Raw genomic sequence first — 26,962 nt, forward strand, 5'->3', positions numbered from 1 at the left:
TATTAGTTCCCTTGTAATTCTGCTAAATTACTAAACACGTAAATAGCTAGGAAGTATAACAGTAAACGCATTGTTAGAGACTTCAGAAATGTTGCTATCGTTTGAGGAATTACCATCTACTATTTTATGCATCCCGCACGTTATGTCAATGCGCGACAACTAAATGGCAGATTCGCCGAGTCTCGTCGAATGTTCGCCGCTTTAGTTGCGTCAAACCGAATCGCCGTAATTCATCTCGCACAGTCGACGACCACTTTTTACACGTTCTTAAACATCTCCTCGCTGTGCGCCGATAAATTTTTAACGCCGTAATTCATCGCGCGCATATAAAGAAGACATCGACTTAATTGTTCTCTATATGTCAAATCGATTTTTTCCGTCGGCAATCAATCATTAAATTTGATTTTTATCGAGGCGTACGCCGCTATTTTTTTCTCTCTCTTTCGCTCTTCCTCTCCCGAAATTATTCAGTATGCCGTGGCGGTTTGCATTTTAAAGTAGGTTATATCACCTTACTTGGTCACGGTTATTCGTAATTGCCGTCCGAAAGGCCGGCGAAACAATTTTGAACTTTCTTTATAAAATACGCATTGTTGCGACGCCTCCGGGGCACTTTTAAAACCGTAAAGGGAATTATATTTTTAACGTTTCGTTTACGACTTTGCGTTAAAATCGCGCCGGCTGTGCATTTTTTGCGGGTTTCGTCCGCGCATAGCGAGTTCGAAACAAAGAATGAACGTTTCTCCGTGGCTGTTCGCGAATTAAGGGCGTCCTGCTTTAAAGCACGCTGCGTTGCTCGATTATTCCAAAAGTTTTACGCCTTATTTTAACGATCTAGCATCGCGTCGTAAACATGTAATACACGTCTCAAGATTTTCCATTCGAACTAGCCAGTCATAATGTCATCAAGAGAAATAGAAAATTTTAAAAAAGCAAGAATGCTGAATTATCTTGATTATTAGTCCCTTAAGGACAGGTCACGTCAATACATGCATAACTTATAAAATAAATGGAAAAGAGACTCTCACACGAAAAACTATTATAATATAGACGTTCAACATGTGATATTATTAAAGTTTATTATTTTAATAATAGCTATTGTAAAAATAATTCTCGTAAGTGAAGGTCGGCGAAAAACATCACGTATAATAATATAATACATAATTGCAAAAATTATCGCTGATAACTTTTTAGCTTTTTAGCTTAGCTTTACATTTTTTTTTGTTAACTAAATGAATTTTTTCGCGGTATCGAAATTTTTAAATTGGCTTGCTCAGTAAATAAATAAATAAATTATGGTTAAGTTTGAATTAAAATATTAACTTGCAGACGAACCGTTTTTTTTTTAATGGAAACGTATATCATTTCAAAAAATATAACATTTTCGACTCCTGACTCAAATTTGTTGAAACGAAAATTGGCTATCTATCTGCGACCATTCTACCGCTAGAAGGTGTTTATAATAAATGCCAAGTATTTCTTACATACATATTTTTGTTATTGTTATTGGTAGTTTATGTAACTATTTGTATAATTATTATAGTATTATTATTACTATTATTTGATTAATTGTATTTTTGTCATTAATTAAATATAACTTGGAAGATATATCTAATTTCACAAACAAATATATAAAGCTATAATTATTATTACCATTTGAAATTTAAATTTACTAAAAAAATATTTTTTTCCCAGAGCGTATTTACCAATCGTATTTTCCCACCTCTTGGTCCCAATTGACAATAAAAAAATAAGTTCCTCCATCATTCAAGGTGTCATTTAATAGTGGGGGATATGTATAAGTTGTACATATCAGCAGATTATATGTTTAATCCTTGAACACCTTACTCGGGGGTAGAACATACTGACTTTCCCCGCACGGTGTTCAAAATCAAAAAGCGCCGAAGAAATTGAAAAAAATATATTGATAAACACCCTGTACAGTCTTGAATCTAATAAAATCCTAGCCAACATGGTTAAAAGATAAATATGGTTATTTTTAATTTTAGGCCAATTTTGTCCAGGAACTTTTAAGTTCCATTGAAGATTTGAAAATATTAGAGTTAAAAATATACGGGGTAGTCTATCTAAACAATAGTTCTTATGATAACTTCGGAAAATTTTCTGCCTTGGCCGCCTTAATTAGCCTTAACAATAAAAATTTTAGCAATAACGCGCTTAATTTGATACAGCCGGTGGTATACTACCAAATTCCAAAGTCTGAGAATTCACCTAAGAAATTAAATGAAACACCAAATGCATTAGGCAAAAAACCGCGATAAAGGTCAATTGATTTGCCTAATTAGCTTTTATTTAATTATTGTTAAGTGGACGCTTAAAATTGCACGTTCATTTAGGCTTACTTCACCAAAAATTACTTACTTACAACCAGAAAAATTTTCAACATCTAGTTTTTTTTAATTTCCTCAATTTCCGCGATATTTAATATGGGGGTCCATGAAAATTTAATTTGACTAATATCAATACCGCGGACTATTTTTAGTAACACAACGGCGATCAGTAGACAGACAATAGACCGGAACATGGGACTCCGATACGGAGCATATTTTATATTAATTACTGGATTTGTCATAATGGGGTATATTTTCCGAAGCAATTGTATAGCCGTTTGTTATATAATATCCTTTCGTGTCAACTATGGTCTGGTTGTCGCGTATAATGGTGGCAATTAATACGCGAGAACTCCGCCAGGCACATTACAAACAACGCACACGCGCGTATGCAAAATCGTGCAAAAAACAATAGGTAATGTGATCCTTTTTATAACGATGACGCCGTTATTGTTTAGAGCAAATATTACATCCTTGGGAACGGATGGTGACCTGACAAGACATATCGATCAACTATCGTCGGAAGGTACAATGTAACAATAGTTTCTGAGACATTGAAATACATTTTTTATATATTTGTTTTGTGCTAGCGTGTGATTTGAATAAAATCCATTAAATCATTTAGTATTAGCTACAAAATATAAACTAAATAAATTCAAGAAGTTAACTACTTGAGAAAACGTGTAAAATAAGATTTTGCTTCAAATTTCAAATATCGAACAACTGATAATTAGTTTTTTGCACCTCGACATTAACTTTTCGACTGGAAATGGAAAGCCGAACATAGACGTCTAGGAATTTCTCAGAAGTCAATCGGAAACATTTACAGCAGACCAGCAAAGAGGTTGCCGGCTTAAGAAGCGGCTAAGCTTAATGGAACGAAATAGGAAACACGGAGAAGAGGAGGAACCTTCACACAAGTGGCTACATATATTTAAATAGGGTTTATAATTATATTTGGTGTATTATAATTGAAATGAGCGGATCCTAATTAACTAGATCATTCGTGGCCGGTGAATCGTTGTCAGCCATTGGCTCCAAGGCTTGCCCTTCGCAACAACCTCGGAAATCTGGTAGTCTCTGGTCTGAGCTAGGACTCTAGATGACTACAGAGGTAACTCTTGTGTACAGTGATGGACTTGCCCTAAGACCCTGGCTACTACTCTAAAGATGGAACGGCTCCTCCTTGTTTCCTCTTTTAAGTAAATATGTTATAAAGCAAGCCTTTTAATCAAGAGTTCTACCGCGCGAAAAAATGCACCCGGTCATTGGTCCGTAGGTTGTGACAATATGCCTTCTTATCTGCTAAGCGTAACGAAACCAGAGGCAACGAGCTATAGCAACCCACTATCGAAGCTGCGGAATCTAATCGGGGAGATCAACCTAGATAAATCTCTAGAACGATGGGGGAAGGCACAACAGTGATGGTCAAGCTCGATCCTAACTCTCCCAATCAGGACCTTGAATCCATAAATGAATATCAAGCTCCCTAGCGGGTGGTGAAAACTAGAACTAGTTGTATAGAAGTCTTAATTTCTACACTTGCTTGCTGCTAATATTATTCGCCTAACAAAATATTTATGTCTCAAGACAAGCTAGTATTTTATTGACTACATAGTTTTGAGTGAAATACAGCGATTTTTTAAAATTTATTTTATTTCGTTTTATTTAAATATATCGAAATTAGGAAGATTCACAATTTACAAATTCAAAAAATGGCAATAACTCGCTTGAAAAATATTCGGTGTGTGGTAACGAACTATCGTAAAGAATAATAATATTACCAAATTTACCGTATTACGTACAGCCAATGTGTGAGTGAGTATTAACGTTGTCTCTATCTGTTGAGAAAATACGACGATACCACAGTGGTTACATCCGAAAATTTACATACTAGTTTTTATGCTGGAATGTCCCAATACTTTTTTCCAAACCCACCATATCGAGTAAAATCAATGTTTCCCATTAGCGACAACTCTGTTCGAATACATATATCACATTATCTACAACATGGTTGACAAATATTACCCGTCACCGATCTGCGCACATCTAATCCATTACCGAGGATCGTTCTAGTGGACGCCCATTAAAATATTCGTCAATTCATCGAACATGTTGATTCTGAATGTTAGTCAATGGTGCACATGTGTAAATAGCCACGCCAAGTGTGTGCCAAGCTAGATCGTTCGTGGGTAGAGGACTTCCCTTTCGCGTTCGTTTGCATTGGAACCCGTTCTGACACCTACAAGCGTTTCGGTTTTGTGAATGAACATATACACACACACATATACACGTCAGTCCGTTAAATAACCTATGTTGCATTCGCAGTGGGCACAGCGGTACGACCTACTGATCGTTTGGGCTGTTTTATCGACGAGTGACACGCATTTTGGCGATTTTGTGGTCCAGCAGGAAACGATTTAAGTCATTTTTATGCAAAGCGCGAGGTGGGAGTATAATCCAGGCTTCCAGCTTGGTCATACTTTCGAAAAAAACCGTTGAATCATGTTAGTACTTTGTTGAAAATAACATGGGCCTATTTCAACAGCATCCCTGAAAAAATTGATAGAAATATCATTTCCAGTCATTTTTTTAACCTATATCTCGCAGTGATGGGAATTCGAGAGATTTACCAACAACAGCTATAATTAGCGACGGCTTTTAACAAAATAGCTTGGGTGGAATCTATTTCAACTGTATTTGTAAACCAAGTAAGGAATATATTCATCAAAAATTTTTAAGACATATTGCAAATTTTAAGAGTTCTAAAACTGTCAGATTTTTTCCCTGATATCAATATTAAGTATGTGCAAGAAAAGGAACTCTGGGCTACCGAGTTCCGACTGACGGGTATGTCCGTTGTTAGTGAAGATAGAGCCTTGCGTTTTCGGAAACCTTTGGGTCTCTTTTGCTTAGTTTTTGAAATATAGGGTGATTTTAAAATTTTGAAGTTTTGGATCACCCCTCGTATCTCGGGTATCCAACGAAATGTCGGAAAGGTGAAAAGTGCTTCCGACGTAGAATTTTACGTAGAATTCAGTGGCGTAGCCAGATTTTTTCTAAATGGTTTCGTATTTTTGAAAAAAAAATAAAGTTTGTTATAGGGCAACTTGATTTCGCTTGCCTGAGCTTCTCCAAAATTTATAACAGTCATTTGTATAAATTACCTCACAAAAATATATATTTTTTAAATTTCATATTTATTCCTGACTATACTTACACAATAACTTTTATATTTTGCATAAAGTCAACTTAGTTTAATATTAACATTTTATTTGTAACATTCCACATGGCTTTATGCCTTACGTAGATATTATTAAAAAGGATAAACCAAAGCTGGCCAAAACTATTTGGTTAACATCATCTTTGGCTTCACAAAAAAGTACCAAAGGTTTGCGAAAATGTACCAACAACGGATATACTCCTCACTCGAGAGCAAAATGGGACATGGTGTACAGTACCAAATTGTAAATCGACTTTTCACTTTTATTTATAAACTTTTAATCAAAATGTTTAACGAAATATTCAGTCTTTCACTGCGATTTCATTTAAACTTTTTGGTTTTATTTAAAATACTAACACAATTAGAAACACCTTGAATTATTTTAATATTGGTGCAAGTTTATTCGTTCATTTGTTAATTTAGTTTCTCCAAATATACCTCTAAAATCCATGCCGAATTTAAAAACATCCTGTATAATAATTATTTATCGCTACCTCTTTTCAGTTTTTTTTCCTTCTCTTATAGTAGTAACATCTCCTTCTCGTCCATTAGAATATTTCAATTAAAAACTGTTTTTGTAATATTTTATTTAAGAAAATGACAATCTTGGAGACCTGTACTTGATGTAATTTTTGAACATAAAATTCATTAAGAATTGGGGCGAGCAATCTACAAGAAGCGTAACAGAGCTCGAGCACCAAGTTTCACCTAGAAATGAAGACTAATAATTTCAAATTTCGTTGCGTTTCGCATCGTTCGCATTTCCCCAAATATTCCGTACTACAAACTGGAAACAAGCCCGTGCCCGTCCGATGCCATGTACTGTTATTATTATATTCAGTCTACGTTTACAAACGACGTTCTACGTAGGATTCACTTCCTTTTGATTCGAAATTAAAACGAGACGACAGGCGTGCAGCCCGAGTTCAAAAGGTGGGCGAGCAGCCTTATTGTTTCTGGAGTAGAACTCGCCGTTTTTGCATACGAGTTGACTAACGCGACCTTCGAAAAAATTTATTACTAATAGACGAGCTCTAGGATCGGCACAAATATTTGTGTCGGTGAGATTAACGTTGGTTTGCGGAATATTAAATTTACAAAATGGCGGAGGCGGCGAAATAATAATTCAAACGGTTCGATAAAATCAATTACTAAGAGACCCGGACTTTGTCTGGATTACGCCTGCATGATCATGATGGCAATGCACATGTTGACCAGATCAAAATCTTTTAACAGTGCTTGGAGCTATTCAAACCAAACAAATTTAATCATTCTGCAAATTGGATAACAACACCAAACACACCACCAAGTGATATCACTTGCTGCATAAGTATGATTGAGCCTGTGTGCATGTGCATTTTTGATGAACCGTGTAATTTTTAGGTTAGTTTAGTTTGGTTAGTAATTTTTCCAAAAGAGATTTGGCATGATACGAATGTTGTGGGGTCGACAGATACGACACGAAGATGTACTGCGCAGAATGTATACTCAAACAGAACTTCTGTATACCACCAAGAAAGAAAAATTGAGTACTGTGACAAATCACGCGTAAACAAATACGGATTATTACAATTACAATGCAAGGTACATTAAATTAACAGCTGGGGGTCTGGATTTAGAAGAGATTCCTAATTAAAGAATACAAGAACACTGGTTTGAATAAATTCAAACGAATTATTTCAAACACCAGCTTAGGTAGTTGGAATTGCCTTATTGGTCCTCAACCTTTGTTGAGGACGCGGTACATAAAGGGGAAAAAGTATTTTTTGCACTACTTTTAATAGCTTGGAGAAAATACTCCATTATCTACGTTAGCGAGTATCGCTGGTATTTTGTCGCATTTTATCAACGTATGTATTTGCGTTGTTATTTTTTTTTTTGTATTTTAGTATGAATTCTCTACCTTTTGTTAGGTGTATCGCAATAAACACAAAACAAATATTTTCCACAACAGGATCAATTTCGTTAGATTCTTGCCTAAAGTAGCAGCAGTAGAAGAAACTGCGCTTCAGAAATGCATATCGATATAATGCGTCAAAAGAGTAGTGACTTAAATTAACAAATCATTGATAAGAGTTCTAATCTAATCAAAATAGCCAAACAACATAATATCCGAAATGCTAACCAACCAACTCAGTTCCTAATCGGGCTAGACTTCGTCTTTTAAGCAATAGAAATGTCACAGCTTCCAGCTTTCTGTCAAATTTATTACCTGTAAGAGTAGTATCAGACCAGCAGTTTACTACAAGCACTAAAAAGCATGAAACCATAGTCGTCTTTTTGACAAATGTCTAATGTTTAATTTAAAATTCAAATCACCTCGCAGACGCAAAATCAAAATCAAGAAGTGATCAATAATCTCTTTTCGTCCAACCTTCTTTTCATGGGATTTTATGGGAACTTATACAATACAATCCAACATACAGAGCTTCACAATATCCGACATACAATACTAAGTATAAAACAATCTAAATGTATTTGTTCATATTCCGATAGTAAATCAATTCCTACTGTACTTTATTTTCTACTAAACAAGATCCTCCTAACCGAATTCTAATGGACAATAAGTGTTTGGTCGGTAATAACGCAAACAACTAATACCCGTGTCAGTGGCCGTGTTAAAAATTTAGATAACGTTTCTGATTGTACGCGTAGATAAATGAAATCGTATTGTTGGACAGGCTGGGAGTTTTGGAAAGGCGATATTACCTTAATAAATTCGAGTAAACAAATTTCATAGCATTCACAACACTAGATACCGGCGTTTTATGACACTATAAATTAGCGGTAAAGTGATAAATGTAACACCTCGAAGTTCAAAATGATAAAATCCAGGTAGTTCTCCGCGTACTCATGCCAGTACTGCCCAAGTTGGTGACCAATAAATATTCTCTTAAGTGTGCTCCTTCCGGGATGGGTATACTTCTTCGAAGAACGTCGGTCAGACCGAACGAGGGTTGGTATTAGAAACCGTTTGTCATACCGCCCGCAAAGCTGGGAATTAAGCAACCCTTACCCGAGATTCTGTGTGTATTGGTCTTCGTTGAAGTGAGATTTGTAGATTAACGTTAAGATTAGAATCTTTAAAATATGATTGCGTATTATGTCGAAAATAATGACTCAATTTCAAGACAGAAACGATAGCAATGCGTCCGCATCTTTTTATAGGTACATGCTATAAAGTATACACAGCTTGAAAAGACAATCTTAATTATTCAGGGGCAAACGCCTCAGCGATGTCTGTCGTATTTTTAGGTAGTTATTTTAGTTCAAGTATTTGAGAGATCGCCCTTCTTGCGACAATCTGACGCGCGGCATTGCATTCTAAATTTTTACAAAAATAAACGTTTATACATACCGATGGATATCACACCTAGCACGAAACATCCGTAAAAATTCTTGGGTTTTCAAAGGATTGCATTACCTGAAAAACTAAACGTTTGATGACACAGAATACCGTTGGCTAAAATGACTCGAAAGCATGTGGATCGTATTCTTTTACCTTTTTACGTGTTGTCAGATAACATTACACTATACTCTCCTTTCGCCTGGCATAAAATCCGAAAAGAGAATACTGAAATCAATTACTGTGATCAATTCTATTAAGAAATTCATCAAATAATTAATTTAGTATTTAAATCAATCGCTAAAGATAAGTCGAAATTTTTACACATAATTGCTGGTAATTGGAATTACCTTGAATTTGGTCATAGTCGATACAGCCCATTCTAGTAATCTGTTGTACCATCTAGAAGAACAGTTTTCAAATAAAAAGGTATCTTGCAGAATTTCGTAACTTTTTACTTTAATTTACTCCAAAAAAAAATCGAGAAACTGTTATTTCTAGATTTAGAACCATCATCAATATCACTACACTTTTCACAAAAAAACCTCAACGCTCCTTTATCCGATTGAACTAATTCAAGAATTAATATTTAAAACCACTTCCAAAAGTCATGTTTATATGTACATCTTTTTTTTTTGTCCATCGTCTCTTTCTTTTCCATGTAGTGGAATTAGTGTAGTGGAACGGTTAGGAAAAAAAACGGAAAATTTGGAAAAAAACACGGGTTTTTTCCGTTTTTTTCCCAAACCTCGGAAAAATTGGAAAAAACGGAAAATTTGACTTTTTTTAAATTAAATGTCAGGCAGCTAAACGAGTGAATATATTATAAATGTATATTGTTGCTTCAATAAAAAAAAAATTGAGATGCCTACTTTATTTCAAAATAATAAAAAAAATAAAATAAGAACTCTTTGTATACAATATAATAAGAAAATAAGAAGAATAACTGACAACGCAAGCAAAATGCAAGTTAAAAAACGTCATTTCTGCAGCACACTTAAAGGGGTTTCATCGTCAAGGTCCGAGTCTTCAGAGAAAGAATCTGATTCTGATTCCGCAGCATCGCCGTCCTGGATATTCCCAGTTAATTCGATATCTACTGGCCTAAAATCGTAGGCAAATTTGTCATTTTCTTCTAAATTTAAGATAGACTGAATTGCAACAAGTGTTTGTACCTTATCTTGTGTCAGTCTATTTCTTTTTTTAGTATGAATAACACCATGCAAAGACCAGTTTCTTTCTGACGAAGCGGACGATGGAGGTCCATGTAAAATTCTGGAAGTAATTGGCATAAGTGGCTCCGAGGTACACAACCCCTGCCACCATATAACTGGATGGGTACTACTCGCAGATTCCCATAAAGAATTCCTACTAAAAACTCCCGTTTCAGTTCTGAAGTGGGCTAAATTTGCCATTACTTCTCCTGTATTTAAACGTAATAATTGAGACATTTGCGAAATAAAATCAATTGCCAATATAACTTGGTTCTTCATTTAATTGCTTCCACTTAAAATGGGAATCAAGAAGATTTGCTGCAAAATGAATAGGTTTACAACAAAATTCGAAGCGCTCTTTTACACATTTTAATAGGTTTTCTCTAGTCAGGCAGGACAGGCCATCAGTATTTGCGGGAATACCATATATTGCATCTTCTATCAACTTAAAAATAAAAGGTACTTCTGATAATAGGGATTTATCGGACTCAACCGGTAAACAAGTTGTCAGTGTTACACTGCACTTATTTTTTAAAATATGTTTGAAAATAATGGTATTAAATAATATTTAACACGTTAACCTGCCAGGATATTAAAATGCTTTTGGATTTCGTTTCCAACACAAATTCAATTTTTCCCAAATTTTCCGCTTTTTCCAATTTTTCCGGGAAAAAACCCGGTTTTTTTCCAACAACCAATTTTTCCGGAAATGTTGAATCACTAAGTGGAATTTTCAAACGGGATCTAGCTGTAGAGTTAGTTAGTTGTACAACTGTACAACTGTTATTGGTGAGATCTTCCTAAACATTCCTCGTCTTAGATTCCTCAAAAAGGGTTGGATCACCTTGTAAAAGTCGATAAGCTTTATTTGAGACAAACGACAGGCTTATCCTGACGGCGGCGATTGGCTGAATTTTGATGGATCCTCTTACATTCCGCCTAGAAATCGACCTGTTCTACCTTTCATTTATCGAACCAATTTTTTTGACACCCGATACCGCGGTAACAAAAGACGCATTAGGTGTTCTTTTACCTTTCCTTCGTGTCATTAACGCCGGCTAGGAGCTCACTATAGTTGGACGTAGAGAGAAAGAGAGAGATGATAATCTAGAGTTTTTACCGTCGCACGAACGAAATACGGTCCGAAGCCCCACAACTATTCCGTCTCGCCTCGGTACTCGGCACTTGACGAACGCTAAACCAGTCGACGATTGGATACGCCGCCAAGCACACCGGAGCTCAGCTCGTGTGACTTATCTGACGAATCGCGACGCCCGGACGCAAATTTTACCGCGTCTGCGATTTTAGTGCCGTTGCTCTCTTAAGTGGTGCAACTTATAGTGTTTCGAAGTGTTTTTCGGATACAGAACGCCCAAGGGGATGGACAGCGGCTTGAAGTAAGATTTCCAGAAGTTACGCGTTTAAGCGCCGCGTTGCACCTGCTCCACTTTTGTTATGAGCGTTGACCGCCATAATGAAGCATGACGGTTTATGGTGTTCCTAAGATAGTGCCTTCAGTACTTCGTTAAAGTACTGAAGATTAAGGACACTTAACCCATATTCTTCCAATTCAAGTTTTGGTCTTCGTTAACTGGTTGTATAAGACCATAAAATTAAATAGTTTGTGTAGTAGAGATGGTGAATTTATATCGACGATTATTGATCATTTGACCAAATGATTAAGCAAATCAGTGCCCATAATTTCATTTACCAGTTCTAACAAGATCACAAGGAACGTTGTGTTTTCAGAATGAAAGTCGTCTAGAAATTGGCGCACATTGGCCAACAGTGAGTGCGTCCGTCTTGGGTTAAGGTCATCTCATTGGTTGTATTCTGAACTTGCACGTTTGCGACTGTAACTGACAAAACAGTAGAATGAAGACGATTTTTTTTCTTTTCTATTGGAATGATTTCTTTCTTACCTAAACAGTTTGACTACATCTTCTGATATTATGTTCAAAGTTCTATGAAGATCATATCATCAGAATCATCATCAATCGGACGTATTGTGGTCTCGAACGTCTTACCATGATAAACATTTTATACGCTTAAGCGTAAGAAAACTGGCACACGGATAGAAGTATGAAGAAGACCAAATCCAAGAGCACTTGATCTATGGTGCTTCTCTTCTATATCGTTGTCCATATAGTGTCTCATTGGAATCATTTTCTGGTTGGTGTGACACTTTTATATATTATTCCTCCGATATATGTCCAGTTAGATCTGCAGGAACATCGTAAATTAAGACGTCCACGTGTAAGGAATATTGTTTCCCTTTAATGGGAACATTCTCGTGACAGATTTAAGGAGCGGGTGCGATTTGTGAGCGTTTAACGACCAGTTAATGCTTTTTTCGAGGATTTATGGGAAGCCGATGTTTCTTCTTTATATAAATAGGCGATTGTTATTCGGGAAACACGTTTTCCGTGACGTGTGTCAATATTTTTAGGCGCTAGCGCCGCGCACAAATATTTGGATAAGATAAGTGTTTCACGATAAGCCGCCGCCGATATGTCGATAATCGATGATAAAAATTATTTGGTTTGGCGCCTCGGTTTGAATTTTTCTACTCGCCGAAATCCTTGAAACTTACAATGGATTAGATGGGCTAGAGGTTATCGGCAAGCCAAGCTTTAATTATAACAAGATAATGAATGGAATTACACGAGATTGGTGAATTATTAGCCAATGCGAGAGGAAGCTGAGCATACATTTCCTGTGTATGCTAGCGTTCAAAATAAAACGGGCTGCATTGATGATATTTTTCAATTCAAAGTTTTGGCAAACCCAATTTCTGAACTTGCTTTAACAAGCCCTACAGGACAGGTACTAACATTTTATGAATGGTCAGTAAGGGAACAATGGGAGCATTATTAGAATTTTTCGAGATAATAACAGCCATAATGTAAAGAAAGCAACCAACTTGTCGGCTTTGCGTTCCAGCTTTGATTTATGAATTCGAAGTTTTACATTAATTTAACTATGAATGAATCAAAGTACAAAAACCTATTAAAACGTTTTTGAACTACTAAACATGTGCCTCCTGATTGTAGACATTTTGCAACTGCAACGTATTGCCGTAATTTTAGAATTACGGGCGCTACTTTAATGGAACAAAAAAAAAGGGAATAGACAATATAAATGCAAACCTCGATAAAATGATCGATCATTATAATTTTCCTATTACACGTTGTAATAGTATAATAACACCCTGTCAAAATATTACCGGTGTCTGTATTAACCATTATATCACCGCAATTAAACGCGCTTACAGGAAAAATTAACGCCGAAAAACAAGAAAACCAATTAGCGGCCATACCGCTCTCTAACCATATTTCCATTCACTCGACTCGAACCTAATTTGAATATTAACATATATCTAAATTAACAGCAGCGAAGCATGTTGTAAAACGCGACGACGAAAAAAAAACTGAAGCACGCTTTCCCATAAATAACTTACGGAAGCTTTCACAAAAGAAACAAAAACGGATCCCGAAGAATGCCCGCTGCACAATAAAATGCTAGTCTGTGAACTGAATGGGGAGAATTCAAACGACACTCTGACACTGCCAACCTAACTATTAACAGATAATTATGTTCGTGCAAGCCTTCTTTCTTTTATTTTTTTACATTCCGTCCAGGGCGCGACCAAGGTGATCTAAACTCACTTGATTTCATTTGATGGACACTCGACGTCAGTTGGACAACCGATCCTTTTATAAAATTTTCTCCTGGTCAAACTCAAAACATCCCATGAGATTTCTTTGAAGGTAGTTGCTTATCGACACTAGGATTTCGAACTTCCATTGCTTTTGTATTTGCTGAAACTTTGCACAACGTCAGCTGCATCGTTCATCTAGATCGCGTGCAAACAATAGATTTTGCAGGACGTACTCGAAACAAGATTTTGCTTCGATGGTTAGCAAACTGCTGGACCTTGCCTTACGCAAAATTTTCACCCAACATTTTCGATCATGGCATTGACATTGATATCTTTTGATAATTCCAGCTTCGGTGACTATGCTGGTTATCTCTTCAAAACCCACTACGACTCTTAAATCTGTTATATGAACTGGACCAGATCTACCGCTATTCCAGCCTTTCTGAATTAGGTTTCTTCCTATTCAGACCTAGATCTGAGTCCAAAATTGCATCAGGGACATGTAATCTGACGTAAATATTCCAAGGTTTACTTTTCAGTACTGTCTGAAAGCTTCGGCTGCAGGCTAGGCTAGGCTCCTTGCGCAGTATAATGCGACCAGGTCTCTTGGTCGAGGTAAATGTAGTTTTCCTCCGTCATTTCTTTTTACTCAAAGGCATGAACGAAAATAACAAATAATTATGTTTTGGTTTTCTAATGGGGCGTTTATTCCACACAGAAGTGTTCATTTAATTCACAGACGGTACCATAAAGCGAAGGAATGACACGGTCAACTAACAGTACTAATTTTAGGTGGCCGTTGTAACCTCGGTCGTTAGGGGACCTGGGTGGTACCCTCTTCGTAACCGATCTACCTGCCGACTTAACCTACCGTAACCCGCAAAAAAAGTAAACAACCGCAGCGAAGAACTCGTATATATGTGGTGGCAAGTGTTGAGAACCGAGTGAAGTGTATACGTACGTACGGTTCAGTGAACGCCGTGGCAGTGCTTGTCTGCCACGATGAAACTTTAAATGTTGAAATAGACGCGATGACCAGCGAGACGCAGAAGAACCGACCAGGAAGCGGTCTCAGCCTCAGTGTTTTAGGTGAGTCGAATGGTATAAACATAAATTCCGCGCTTCGCGGTACGTAAGGCACTGCGCTGCATTATGGACTCCGCTCGACGATGTTTCGCTTTGAGTTATGGTCGTACCGTAGATATTCGGGTGGGAACTGGCTCGTGAAATTTCATCCGACGATTCGCCATCATTATTCTCTTGCGACTTGGACCAATCCGAAACTAAAGTAAATTTCACATCGGTCTGCAGTTTGTAGCCAATTATGATACGTACTGGACAAATTGAAATAGCCGGCAGCGAAGCCCCAAGCGGTATTAACATAATAAATGGAAAATGATATAACAAATAAGTGGCCACCGCGCCGAACAGATTTAATCTCCTGGATTAATAGAAAATCAAAACTATCGGGTTGTGCAGACGTAACAACTTCGTCTAGGCTTACATTGTTTCGGCCGTTTATCCAATTAAGTTAAGGATGTAACGTTAAAAATAATAAAGTCATTAGGTATGCTGGAACCGCGGGGGCATTTGTTATTAAATTTTATGGCCGTTCGAGATCGACGTTGATGATAAGCTGGCGCTTGATGTGTACCAGACTACGCATTTTTATGATTCGGAAACGTTGTTCCTTCTATAACCCATCATTTTTCCTAACGCGCTATCGATAGAACCTGTTTACAATAACTGTGCTGAACTACAAACCTATGGAAGCCAATTTTATGCCCATTTCAGTATGTAATTACGTACTAGTAAGTTTTAAAACATCTGCTGGTGTTGTGCTTAGCTTGGTTAGCGGGGTAATACGAATAGAAAAGTCTGAGCCTATAGCCACCACTACACAACAACGAATACAATCTGAACACGCTCTTCAGCTAACGATGTAAGCTGAGTTTAACTAAGCTAGTATAGACATTGTTAACATCATCTACTGGCGAAGCCCACTTGCTTAAGGAAAGACGCATCCAAAAAATAAATTAATTGTGATTGTAAACAGAATATTGCTATTCACTTTTTTTTTAACCGTGTTTGGCTGAATTGGTTTATTGCGGTGAGTAGGAACACATATTCCTGATTACTTCTTCAGTATTGACGCATACAACGGATAGATGTCTATTTTTAAATAAACCTGCGATTACTTCTTGCACTCAGGTCATGAGAACTTCTTCTGACCTGAAGATATCATCGCTATTCGAATACTCCTGCAAATTTTACGTCAACCTCTACTCAAGCTACTAAAGGGTTTTATATTGATCTTAACTCTGCAGACGTTGGTTATCCTTCGTTATCACTGTTATCAGGTATGGAACAGTACAAGATCTAAACATGGAAACCATCGGCTAAATTTAATTCTAATTGAACTAACCAGAACTTACAAAAGCTGATCTCACTATTTACAAACCAACTGCGTTCCTTCTGCGTTAGTTGTTGATAAATCAAAACTGGACCAGTTTCAGTTAAACTATCAAGGAGGCAAGAGGATGATTGGCCAAAACAGCGAATTCGACGAGATGTGCAAATAGTATTACAGTAAGCTGTGGAAGTTTCCTTGAAAAAAAAACTGATCTTTTTCGTAATTACTTTAGTATTGAACAACTCAAGTCATAACATCAAAGATGTTTACGAGCTATTGTTTAGAATGGAATGGAAAACTAAGTTCAATGCATTTAATACATTCCTTGAATTTGTTATTTGTGAATATGAGAGAAAAGCGTAACTCTTAACCATTTCGACGAGACGGATATGCGATAAAGCTTTCGTCTTACATTTGCTGATTATATTGGCAGCTGTTTATCGGGTACAATTTGTTCCTCGGGTACTTTATTCCAGGTGTACGGAATTATTGCCACTGAATGTTTACTGCAAAAATGTAGGACAAACTCTGCTTTTATATTTAGAAGTTCTTTAAGTACGGGCTATGTTTACGACAATAAACTTATACGTTCTCTACCTAGTTTCTAGTGTCGGACGCAGTTTTTAAAGATCGATAATTCCGTTTTTAATGCGTAAGATTATACGCGTACGCATGTAGGTAGCGCTACTATTTACTAGAAATGCAATAAATTGTGGATAATTGATGTGGTATTAGGATTTTCGTTTTTCGTTTAATCGTCGGCTTAAAGAAGTAAGATCGCGTTACACCGCACCCAGCTGTTTTCCGAATAATGGCGTCTGTACTATAAACCCGAACACGTGTTTCATTTTTTCTATTAACAAACGTGACGCGGGAAACAAATAGATGCGCCCGTGGGATAAGAATTCGGTAGAAATTTGTCAATCCCTGGGATTTTTATTGACATTGAAATTTCTAAAATTATATTACTATGTACTGTATTATTTGACTATAAGAAACTAAACATAATTCATTCTTCTACTAAATCCCACTAAGATAAACACCAAATAGCACAATCGATAACGATCATATGCTTCTTTGGAATGTCAAAAATCGCAACTGTTGCTCACATACTCTTCTTCTTGACTTTTTCAACGTTGGGCACATCAACTAACGACACTTGCCCATTACCGACATCCGTAGAGGAAATTTCAGATCACGCACAACGCACAATTTCCGTATCCATATAGATTCGGTCTCCAACCGGCGTGGATAAAGAAAACAGCCGTACAACACTCAAAACAGGATTTTGACGAAAAGCAGTACAGTGAGCTGACGAAGAACGGCCTGCCAGCCAAATGCCACTCACACGATCCCTCACAGAATAAAGGCCGGACTGCAGAACATAAGAACTAAAATTTGCGCCAACCGTATGGTTATGTGCATACTGCGGTGTTGTTTACAGGAAAAGAACTAAAATTTGCGCCAACCTTATGGTTATATGCATACCGCGGTGTTGTTTACGGGAAATTTAACGATTTAAAAATTAATTAATTAATTTAACATTAATGTCTGTTGTTATATCTCAAAAAACAATAAAATTTTATTAACAATTTTCACGTCTATATAGTTTCCGGTATTTTTGCCTTTGGAGAAAATAGCAAAAAAATAGTATGGAGGTATATCTCACAAACTCTTCACAAATATATTTGCCTTGTTTAATAGCGAATTGCATGCTGGTTAGATAGTTTCGGTGACGTTTGAGTCGAAAAAAAACGAAAGGTATTATAGTACTATTACCGACGTCTAGCGATTTCTGCCCGCCTTTTATCAAATTTTATCTCTGATAACGCTTGACCAAGAATTAGCGAAATTTCCCGAACTTATTAAATTGTTTTCCAAATAAGATGTTACGGATATACCATAATATCGTTTCTAAAATGGTCAACAGAAAGTTCAAAGCTCCTAGCACTACGTCCGATACCAATCTTGCTTCACTTAAATAATATAATACGAATAAAACTGGAGATACAGCATTTGGAAGCAAAATTCAATTTGAAAAGCGCAAAACGCAAACCCGATCTGGCGTTGTCACGCAGAACTAAATAGTTTGGCCTTGTATGGGAATTGTATATTCAGGGTTTTATTAAGACGTTATTTCGCCGGTTTGCGAGGTAAATTACAAGATCACATTTCAATCATCCGGCGCCGGCGATATACGCAGAAACTAGAACCACACACGATATTTATTTCGAAAAAGGCAGTGACGCGCCATTTTCCCCCAAAAACACACAAAAAATGGTTGTGTTTTGAAAATTGCTCCTAAAATTATAATTGAATAAATGTTTTTAATATAGTTTTTCTACCCAAATATTAATGGTAGGAGAAAAAGTATAGTACGCAACAAATGTATAAACTCGTTTACTGAACACTAGGCTGCGCTCCGTATGTGCCTCAATAAGTTCAAGAATGTCATTATGGAATCATAACCTCACTTTTCAGTTGTATATTTATTTGTTCTTGAAAAGAGTGTATTTAGTTTTTTATAAGTATTCAGATGAAGTTTACACTTAAACTAAATATGTCCTTTTAAAATTGTGCAACCGAAAGTAGTTGCTGTATGTATATTAATAGTAAGTCTCAAGAGTAAAAGTGTTATAATAACGTTTCTAAGAACGCTATGAATCTGTTTTTTGTACTCCCGTCTGTAAAATGCCTAATTACACACCGATCTAGCGTGCAGGAAGCGTCACTTTACCACGTCAGTTTCGTTTCTCACGGATTCGAACCACTTCGGACATTTCCGGGATTTTCCCACGCCTTGAATTTTTACGTTTGTCAGTTCTGACGGTCATGTCAGTGAATGGATTCGGGTTATTTTACGAAAATATACGCAAAAACTAACGGTCGTAGAAAAAGTATAGCATGCAATACGTTCGGTAAACTTTTTAAGTGCTCCACTCGTATCAAATAAACTAGTGAGTCAAATGCCGTTTACCGCAATTATTGCATGATATGCAATTAAAAAAACGCAAAGTAAAAAACACCAATATTGTAAAACTTCAAGTGTTTTCGTATTTATTGGATGTCAAAAATTGCATTATTTATACTTCTAAAATTATAGCAACGGTTATAAAAACTAACGTTTCTTATAAACCTTTAAAAATATCCATTACCTTATTTTATAATAAAACCTTAAGCTGCGAAAAATATGAGCTGGATATGAACGTTTTTTGCGGATTTTAAAAATTCAGTCGACCGTTAAAGTTAAAGCGGATCCCGTATGCATAGCAGAAGGGTGCAGGCATTTTTTCAATTTATTATCGTAAATGTTCTTGTGTGCTGTATCACCATTAATGGTACACATTAAAACCGCACATTCCTTGGATAGAAATACTAATATTTGCCAAAAGTTTGTAATAACTGAGACACAGGGTGTCTAAATGATAATTAGTTTTTGATGTTTCTACTTTATTTTCAACCAATAGCTTTGCAAGAAACTTTGTATATTGAAGTTTTTATTAAAAATATTAATTTTTTCATCATTTTTACGCAAAAAAGACACACCCTCTAAATGTTACTGAGAGCAACTGTTTTTAGTATTTACCTTAGATTTGCAAAATAACAATTTATCAGCTCTAATGATCTAAATAAATGCGATCAACCTGCAAATGTAGTAAAAAACGGCAAAAATATTGGTTCGAAATATAGTTCAGTTGGAAAAATCAAAATTTATTTTTTTTTAAATTTGAACTAAATTAAACTAGTTTTACTGTGCAACATTAATAATGGGACACATCATTAAGTATGGTGGCTTAAGGAAGCCTGGAGCAAACATGTTTTGCCGTCTTAAAGCAGTAATATTAAAAACGATTAAAGCTTGCGTTGCGTTAACGAATGGACAAGGCTAATTATAATATAATATAATTTTTAACGGTACGCGCGGAATCTCTTAGCTTTTTCCGCAGAAAATAATTGAGGCAAAAATAATCAACTCTCAGATTTTTATGCCGTCATAAAATCCTCGACTGTCGCGATTGAGGAGCGAAGGTAATTTTTTATCACAGCCGACGAATTCGATCTTTCAGTCGTAAATAATTTCTCCCCGGTAATTATTATTTTTGATGTCACGGTAGCCCGATAATAATAGGTCCCGTATTTGTTTGCTTACCCGCCTTTCACACGTTGGCGTTTGTTTAAAGAACGACAGGAAACTCGGGACGGTTTGTCAAATCGCCGTTAAATATTTACGTTTTGATATAAAAGCTCTTCTTTAAAGGGTTCGTGCCGCTTATAATCAAATAACACCGATTACACGCGACGAGCGATAATATTCGAATTTGTCTTACGAATCGATACCGTTTAGTTATTATCAGCCGCCTGTGATGGTTCGATTAATAATCGCTACAAATCACTCGGACGTCTGGACTACGTATAACTCAACGGGTTGTGGTAACCATATTTTAAAATTTTATTGGTTGTCCGAAGGTAAGCACTTACCATACATAATGTGTTTTGGTTAACATTAACATTACTTCAACAGAAATATAAAATTTAAAGCAGCAATAAGCAAAATTAAGGATTTTATAAACATATCAACAAAACAAGTTTTCAAAGAAACAGTTTCCTGGCTGTGTGATCAGATAACATTCTTATAAGTTGGGTTTTTATCTCTCACCCATTTGGGATTCGGTTATCCTTGAAGCAATAAAACGCCTTTCCGTTCGCCACGCCACGGCAGGGATTTAAGATGTTTGCAGCAATAGAGCTCTGAAGAAGCCAGCAGTATGTTTGCCGAAACGTGAGCAAGAGAGTGTTCCTACAAGTTACACAGTCTACCGAGATTTTACAAAGGCACTTCTAAAAACAAGATACGCAATTTTACTTTCTAGAATTGATAACATTTGACTCAACTTGCTACATTTTCAGATGAAAACGTTAAAATTTTGAATCAATAATATTATGTACTCTATAATATTAATACATGAGAACTTTATGGTGTGGTTTATTTTAAGAAACGTTTTTGTAATATGAAGAATTTAATCTTTCTTAATAAAAAATATCTTCAATTAATGAAATGTTAATGGAAGAACTCTATTTTCATAATTGAGGGGTTGGATTTCTCAATGCGAAAGTACCGTGTGTTCTGTTAAAGGAATATACAGGAGTTAAAAAGCATTCACACGAAATAGGTATTTATAAATATAAAACGAAACATAAACATAAAATAAATAAAGTAAAACATAAAGAAATGTTCATTGAGGAAATCGAGGAAAATATCTTGTGATAAATAAATAAAATATTTGTTGTTTCTATAACGTACTTTTGTCACCCAGTGATGTTCAAAATCGGTTAAATTAAATGACTGCCTAGTCTTCAAAGATTTTATCGCGTGGTATATTTTAAAGTGATCGTCGCATTTGCAGAGAAAATGGTCTGGGTCTAAATGTTGAAAAGTGTTTTAGTATTACTTTTTCTCGCTTAACTAACACCCTTCAAAATAGATATATTATTAACAATACAACGATAGAGTGTGTCACAAAAGTTAGACACCTTGGAGTCATCTTTGATAGTAAACTGACCTTTTTGGATCAGCTGGAGGATATTGTTAACAAGGGCATGAGAGGTCTGGGTTTTATTACCCGTAATAGTACACTTCTTTCATCCGACTGTTTTAGAACCCTTTATTGCTCCTTACACTGGAGTATGCATCAGTAGTGTGGTCTCCACATTACAGATGTCACATTGATAGATTGGAGACTGTTCAAAGGGCATTTCTGAGGTCCCTAGCATATACAGCGGGTATAAATATCTACAATAACTTTCACCCACTCCGATATCTTGACGTATTATAAAATTTTGAACGGTGTATATAACTGTTCGGCTCTATCAAAGACGTCAGAGCTCCCCAAAATTTTTCTCCTTTAACTCGAACCTTGAGGTTATTTAACAGTTGCTCTCTTGATCCCTTTGCTGGCGGTCTTCGATTATTTAAAACAAGATTGAAACAGGTGGTTTATTGTAGTTGTAACTAGTGTGATACTGTTTGTTTACTGTTTATTACTGTTTTTGTGTTTTTATATGTTTTATATTGTTATTTAAAAAGCTTGTTATCTAAGTTGTTGTTATATTGTTACTTTTTCTTTGTAAATTGGCTCAGCCGTTGAAATGAATAAATAATAAATAAATAAATAAATAATAATAATTTTCTGGACACGAGATATATCATTAGTACACGTCGCTTCATTCTGAAATCAATAGTATACATCGAGAGCACCCTTATGTTGGCACTATTGCTTACTTTCTCTCATTACCGAAGTAAATTTATATAGTAATCGATTTGCATCCCTTTTTTCAACATTATTATGAATTTTTGTATGAAACCAAGTTAAAAGAGTTATGAGGCTATTTTATTTTTTTCTAGTTTACCTAAGAACCAAATAACACAAATTAGTGAAATTTTTTATTCTCCAAACAATTTATAAAAAATACATAAATGTTCGCATATAAGATTCGTTACCGCCATCTGAAGATCTTCGTTATCATTAGGATTTTTACAAAATAACGAATCATGCATTTAAAAAGTTTTTTTTATAAATCGGAAACGTGATGTTCAACTATTCTTTTTTCGATACAGGCATCTTAATCAGGATAAACATGCTTAAACTGGACTAATTAAGAAATTAGCAATAGTGTCGACTTGAATTTGTTTACGCTCTATGCGTAGGTAGTTATTTTTGTGCTATTGTAATAATAATACATATAACTGTACTAATGTGTTATAAAATATGGCAAAAAAACTGTAAACGGTTTACTGTATACTATAGATATAACTCGATAAAATTTTCGATTACAGATCTCGAAATTCTCCAACCATTCAGCATTCCCTTCATCGTTTTCAAAAATATTTGTATATTTCACCATAACAACTTGCTTACCCGAAAATATTCCAAAAGGCTTTGCCGAATCCCTACATAGTAACAAGTTCGGTCAAGTTTGAAAGACGCAAGCGCTTGCTGTGAAATTAACCTGAGGCGCGTAATGCTGAAGTAAAGAGCACTGATCTTTTTTTCAATAAAAGATTTAAGTTTTTAAGATATTTTTTTGTATTTTTCGAGGCTCACTGTCAATAAGTAGATTAGACTTTATGATTTTTGGTTGCTATGAATGTGAATATGAATATTCCTATGAGAATTTCTGTTGAGTATATCCTTGTTTTTATAATATCAAGAAGTGTATCTCCGCTTTCGTTCTCGAAGATTTAGCCACAGGTAATTATGCTCTGTATTAGAAATGAAATTTGGAAATTGCAGAATTTGTAATATAAACAGAAAGTATTTTTTTTTTATTTGACATAAAGAAATATTGATAATATATTTATAAACTAGTACATTTGAGATTGTGATAGACTCAAATTAAATATCCACTAACTTGTTTTCAGTTTCGCTGATAAGATATGCTCAGTTTAAAATTCAGTAAGAATATGAGTATGAACGAGAAATTTTCTTTTAGGTTGAATATTTTGAACCAAGCAGGAGGGGGAAAGAAGACGTAGAACAAGGATAGCCGTCCAAAACAGTACTAAAAAAGATTATTCTGAGTTTTAAGTATATCAGGAAATTCGAAGGTATTTAAGGTTTTACAATGATTTGCCAAATACATTTACAATTTTGAAGAAATTTTGTGGCTTTGGTTATAAAATTCTTAATTTTGTGAAACTAGGTCTATTGGAGAATAGGTGGTTTGTTTAACGCAGTAATTTAGATATTCTGAAATAATTTCTTTTTAGCTTTGCAGAAAAGATAAGGCAAGGAGGGAGTAGTCACTATCTTCTGTGTCCTACGAAAATGCGTGGATGTCATGTGGAGAATAGAGAATCGTATCGAGACAATTTAAAGCAGACATTTTTTTTGCTTTTTTCCTCACCTTTTTAGATTGTTTTTTACATTATGTTTATGTTACTTTTGATATAATGTAATAAACAATATTGTGTGAAAGAAAACATGTTGTGCCTTGTTTAACTTATATCTATACGGCTCCTGATTCGTAGTACCCCAAGATTTTTTCAGGAAATTTCTTGTTCAAACAGGAAAATTAAAATCAATTTTTGTCTTAAAATCTGTCGCCTCGATTGGAGGTACGAGGCTACGAAAAAAGGAAATTAATGGGTTAAATAGAAATCAACGCGTTGTGAGGATTTCTCCAAAATTTAACGTTTAAATCTGAACCAGAATTTTCCCCAGCATTTGAGGCTCTCTCAAAATTTTCGAAACATTTCCTGCGCATTTGCGTTTCAAACAAGCTTTAATTGTGCGTCTGTTTGAACAAATTTATTAAAGTTAATTCTGAACCTGTAGGAAGACAAGTTGTGACATAACTGGGCCAAATATTTAAAATTCAACAGTGTCAAACAGAAAGCACGAAAGCTTACTATGGACTGTTTCAAGAAAATGACAACATACAATAACAAATCGGATGTAAACCTAACCATGAATCAGAAGTTCGTTTGATACTCTCCAATCAGTGGTTTCCTGAGTCAAAATTATCACACATCTTCCATCAAGCCATTCACAGTGAATGTTTCTATAATTCTTTAGATTTCATTGAATTCATGAATAATGTAGGGTTTCTTGAGGTCCCTAAGCAAAAATAGTTTGGCTATTTTGATTGCTTCCCTGGTATCTGAAAAATCAAAAATTACTACGCAAAAGTCTTCGATAACACCAGAGTGCCCCGTCACCTATCATTATTTACTTTTACATTTACCTCTAATTAATTCCACACAATGATTCGGCGGAGAAGATCGTCCGATAGAGTTAAAATCTCCTTTTGAACCGTCGGATAGTAATGCCTGAAAAATAAAATGAAAGTGCATATGTGTCAGTTATAAATAAGCCATATAGCGGCGATGCCGAAGATAGATGCTAATTAGTGGTTGCCGGTGGCTATTTGCGTCCACTATGCAACACACTTAGACGAAGTTTTTTCATTTTTTTCTCTGTCCTTTTGTTTTGTCTCGAAAGAACACTCGCGGAATTCAGGTGAGGTTCCATTTGGGACTGGTTGCCGACCGGAAAGTTTTATAAATACAACGTGCATACTTAGAATGTACGAGATTGTCTACTCGTTTTTTTATAACTGCTATAGATAAAATTTTGGTTTTTAATATTTTTATATAGATGTAAAGTGTTCCCAGTTAAATAAGTATCATAGGGAAACTTTTTTTATTCTTAGTTTTACGAAAAATAGGTATTCTTTATAAAGAGTTTGCATGATCAAAAGCTTGAAACAAACGTTGTTACGCGTTGAACCGAAACGTTATCAAGTTTTTTAATAAAATTGCAAAATGTATAAATTATTTTCTTGTGTCGATAGATAATGTTGGATATCTGAATATTTTCAAAGGTTGCCTAAAAATTATATATAGCGACAACCTAACTTTGCATGTGGCTAATCAAATGTTACATGTGATTTTATGTTATACGCCATGCAGAACTTTTTACAAAGAATAACTTTTTTTCATAAAACTTAAAATAAAGAAGTTTTCCATATAGCGACACTATATAATAATGTGTATTGTGTAAGTGATCTAAGACCGACCTTGCCTACTGATTTAAAGTCAAAATTAACTTACTTAATTAAGAACAAAAATCATATGTAACATTTAAGAATAAAAACAGGATCAATGCACAATGGATGGTCTGAGCGTACATTGTAATATCTATTTGTATAATAATCTATAAAACATAATATAAATATAGTATCGAATGCAATTAAAAATTATTTCGCAACAAAACAAAAAAAAATCAGGACAATGTTGTTTAACCCTGCTTTTTTTAAACGTATTTTTATTATTATTATTAATATTAATATTATTATTATTACAATTAACTAACCAGTTCTTTATGTTACTGTTTGTTTTATTAAAAGGCTTATTTTTAAATTCATTAAGCAACATATTAAAATTTTAGGAACTGCAAATAAGACTTTTGCTTCTTCTTTCTTGAACCAAATTCGCCATGCAACTTCTTGAATTATTAACCTGCTACCACGGGAATTCGGTTGTCAATACGTTAGACGAGTCGCCTATGTCGCAACAAGGTGAGTCACGAAAGCTTGAGATTCTTGGCGGAAAAACTGGTACCAGCCGCAATAATTCCAAGAACCATTTAAAGATCCGTCTGGGACCCAAGGGAAGAATTCGCAGTCGTTGTTTTTGGAGTATAAAATTTGGGCCACGCTAAACGTGGGTCTGCGCTCCGCATCCGAAAAATGTTAATTAAAGTCATGGCAAAATAGATAAAAAACAAAAGCGAATCGTCTCGGAAACATGCGGTCGGCGTTTAATACGAAAACAATAGAGAACGACGAGCCTCATAGAATGCGCAACTAATCAGGTAATATCGAAACCTCACACCCAAAATACGTCAGGTTTCAAGCAACGGATTATGCAAATACAGCGGAAGTGTTAAACGCCATGTATTGAACCTTATTTTGCATAAAATTGTCGGTTTGAATAATATAAGTTATTAAGAAAAAAAATGCACAACAAATTCATATTCCTAATACTTGACAAAATTTTCCAAAAAAATAGTAATAGAGTAAAATTGTTATTAATTATTTTAAAAATACACAAAACAATATAAATTATTTGTACTAAACAATTATTATTAAGGCTATTTTTAAACCAGTTCGGACTGCGAGTTCCAATCTATCGACTGTTCGATCCCCACGTTTCTTCATATATTTTTTAAATAATCGCATTAGCGCCCTCT

At 35.3% G+C, this 26,962-nt stretch overlaps 1 protein-coding gene across 3 annotated transcripts in view; it reads left to right on the top strand.

Annotated features, from left to right (window-relative positions):
• The first annotated feature begins 11,305 nt into the window (after positions 1 to 11,305).
• The window catches only part of LOC132701346 (protein TANC2), a 69,620-nt gene continuing 53,963 nt past the window's right edge, over positions 11,306 to 26,962 (top strand). For 2 of the 3 annotated variants that reach the window (XM_060669167.1, XM_060669169.1), the window contains exons 1-2: positions 11,306 to 11,531; positions 14,588 to 14,884. In XM_060669167.1, the coding sequence (XP_060525150.1) occupies positions 14,827 to 14,884 (58 nt within the window). In that variant the 5' untranslated portion in view covers positions 11,306 to 11,531; positions 14,588 to 14,826. The remainder of the gene's footprint in view (positions 11,532 to 14,587; positions 14,885 to 26,962) is intronic. The other variant, XM_060669168.1, reaches the window with a different exon arrangement.

The sequence above is a fragment of the Cylas formicarius genome, unplaced genomic scaffold (genome assembly GCF_029955315.1).
Source record: "Cylas formicarius isolate icCylForm1 unplaced genomic scaffold, icCylForm1.1 PGA_scaffold_4__25_contigs__length_36172078, whole genome shotgun sequence".
NCBI classification, from domain to species: domain Eukaryota; kingdom Metazoa; phylum Arthropoda; class Insecta; order Coleoptera; family Brentidae; genus Cylas; species Cylas formicarius.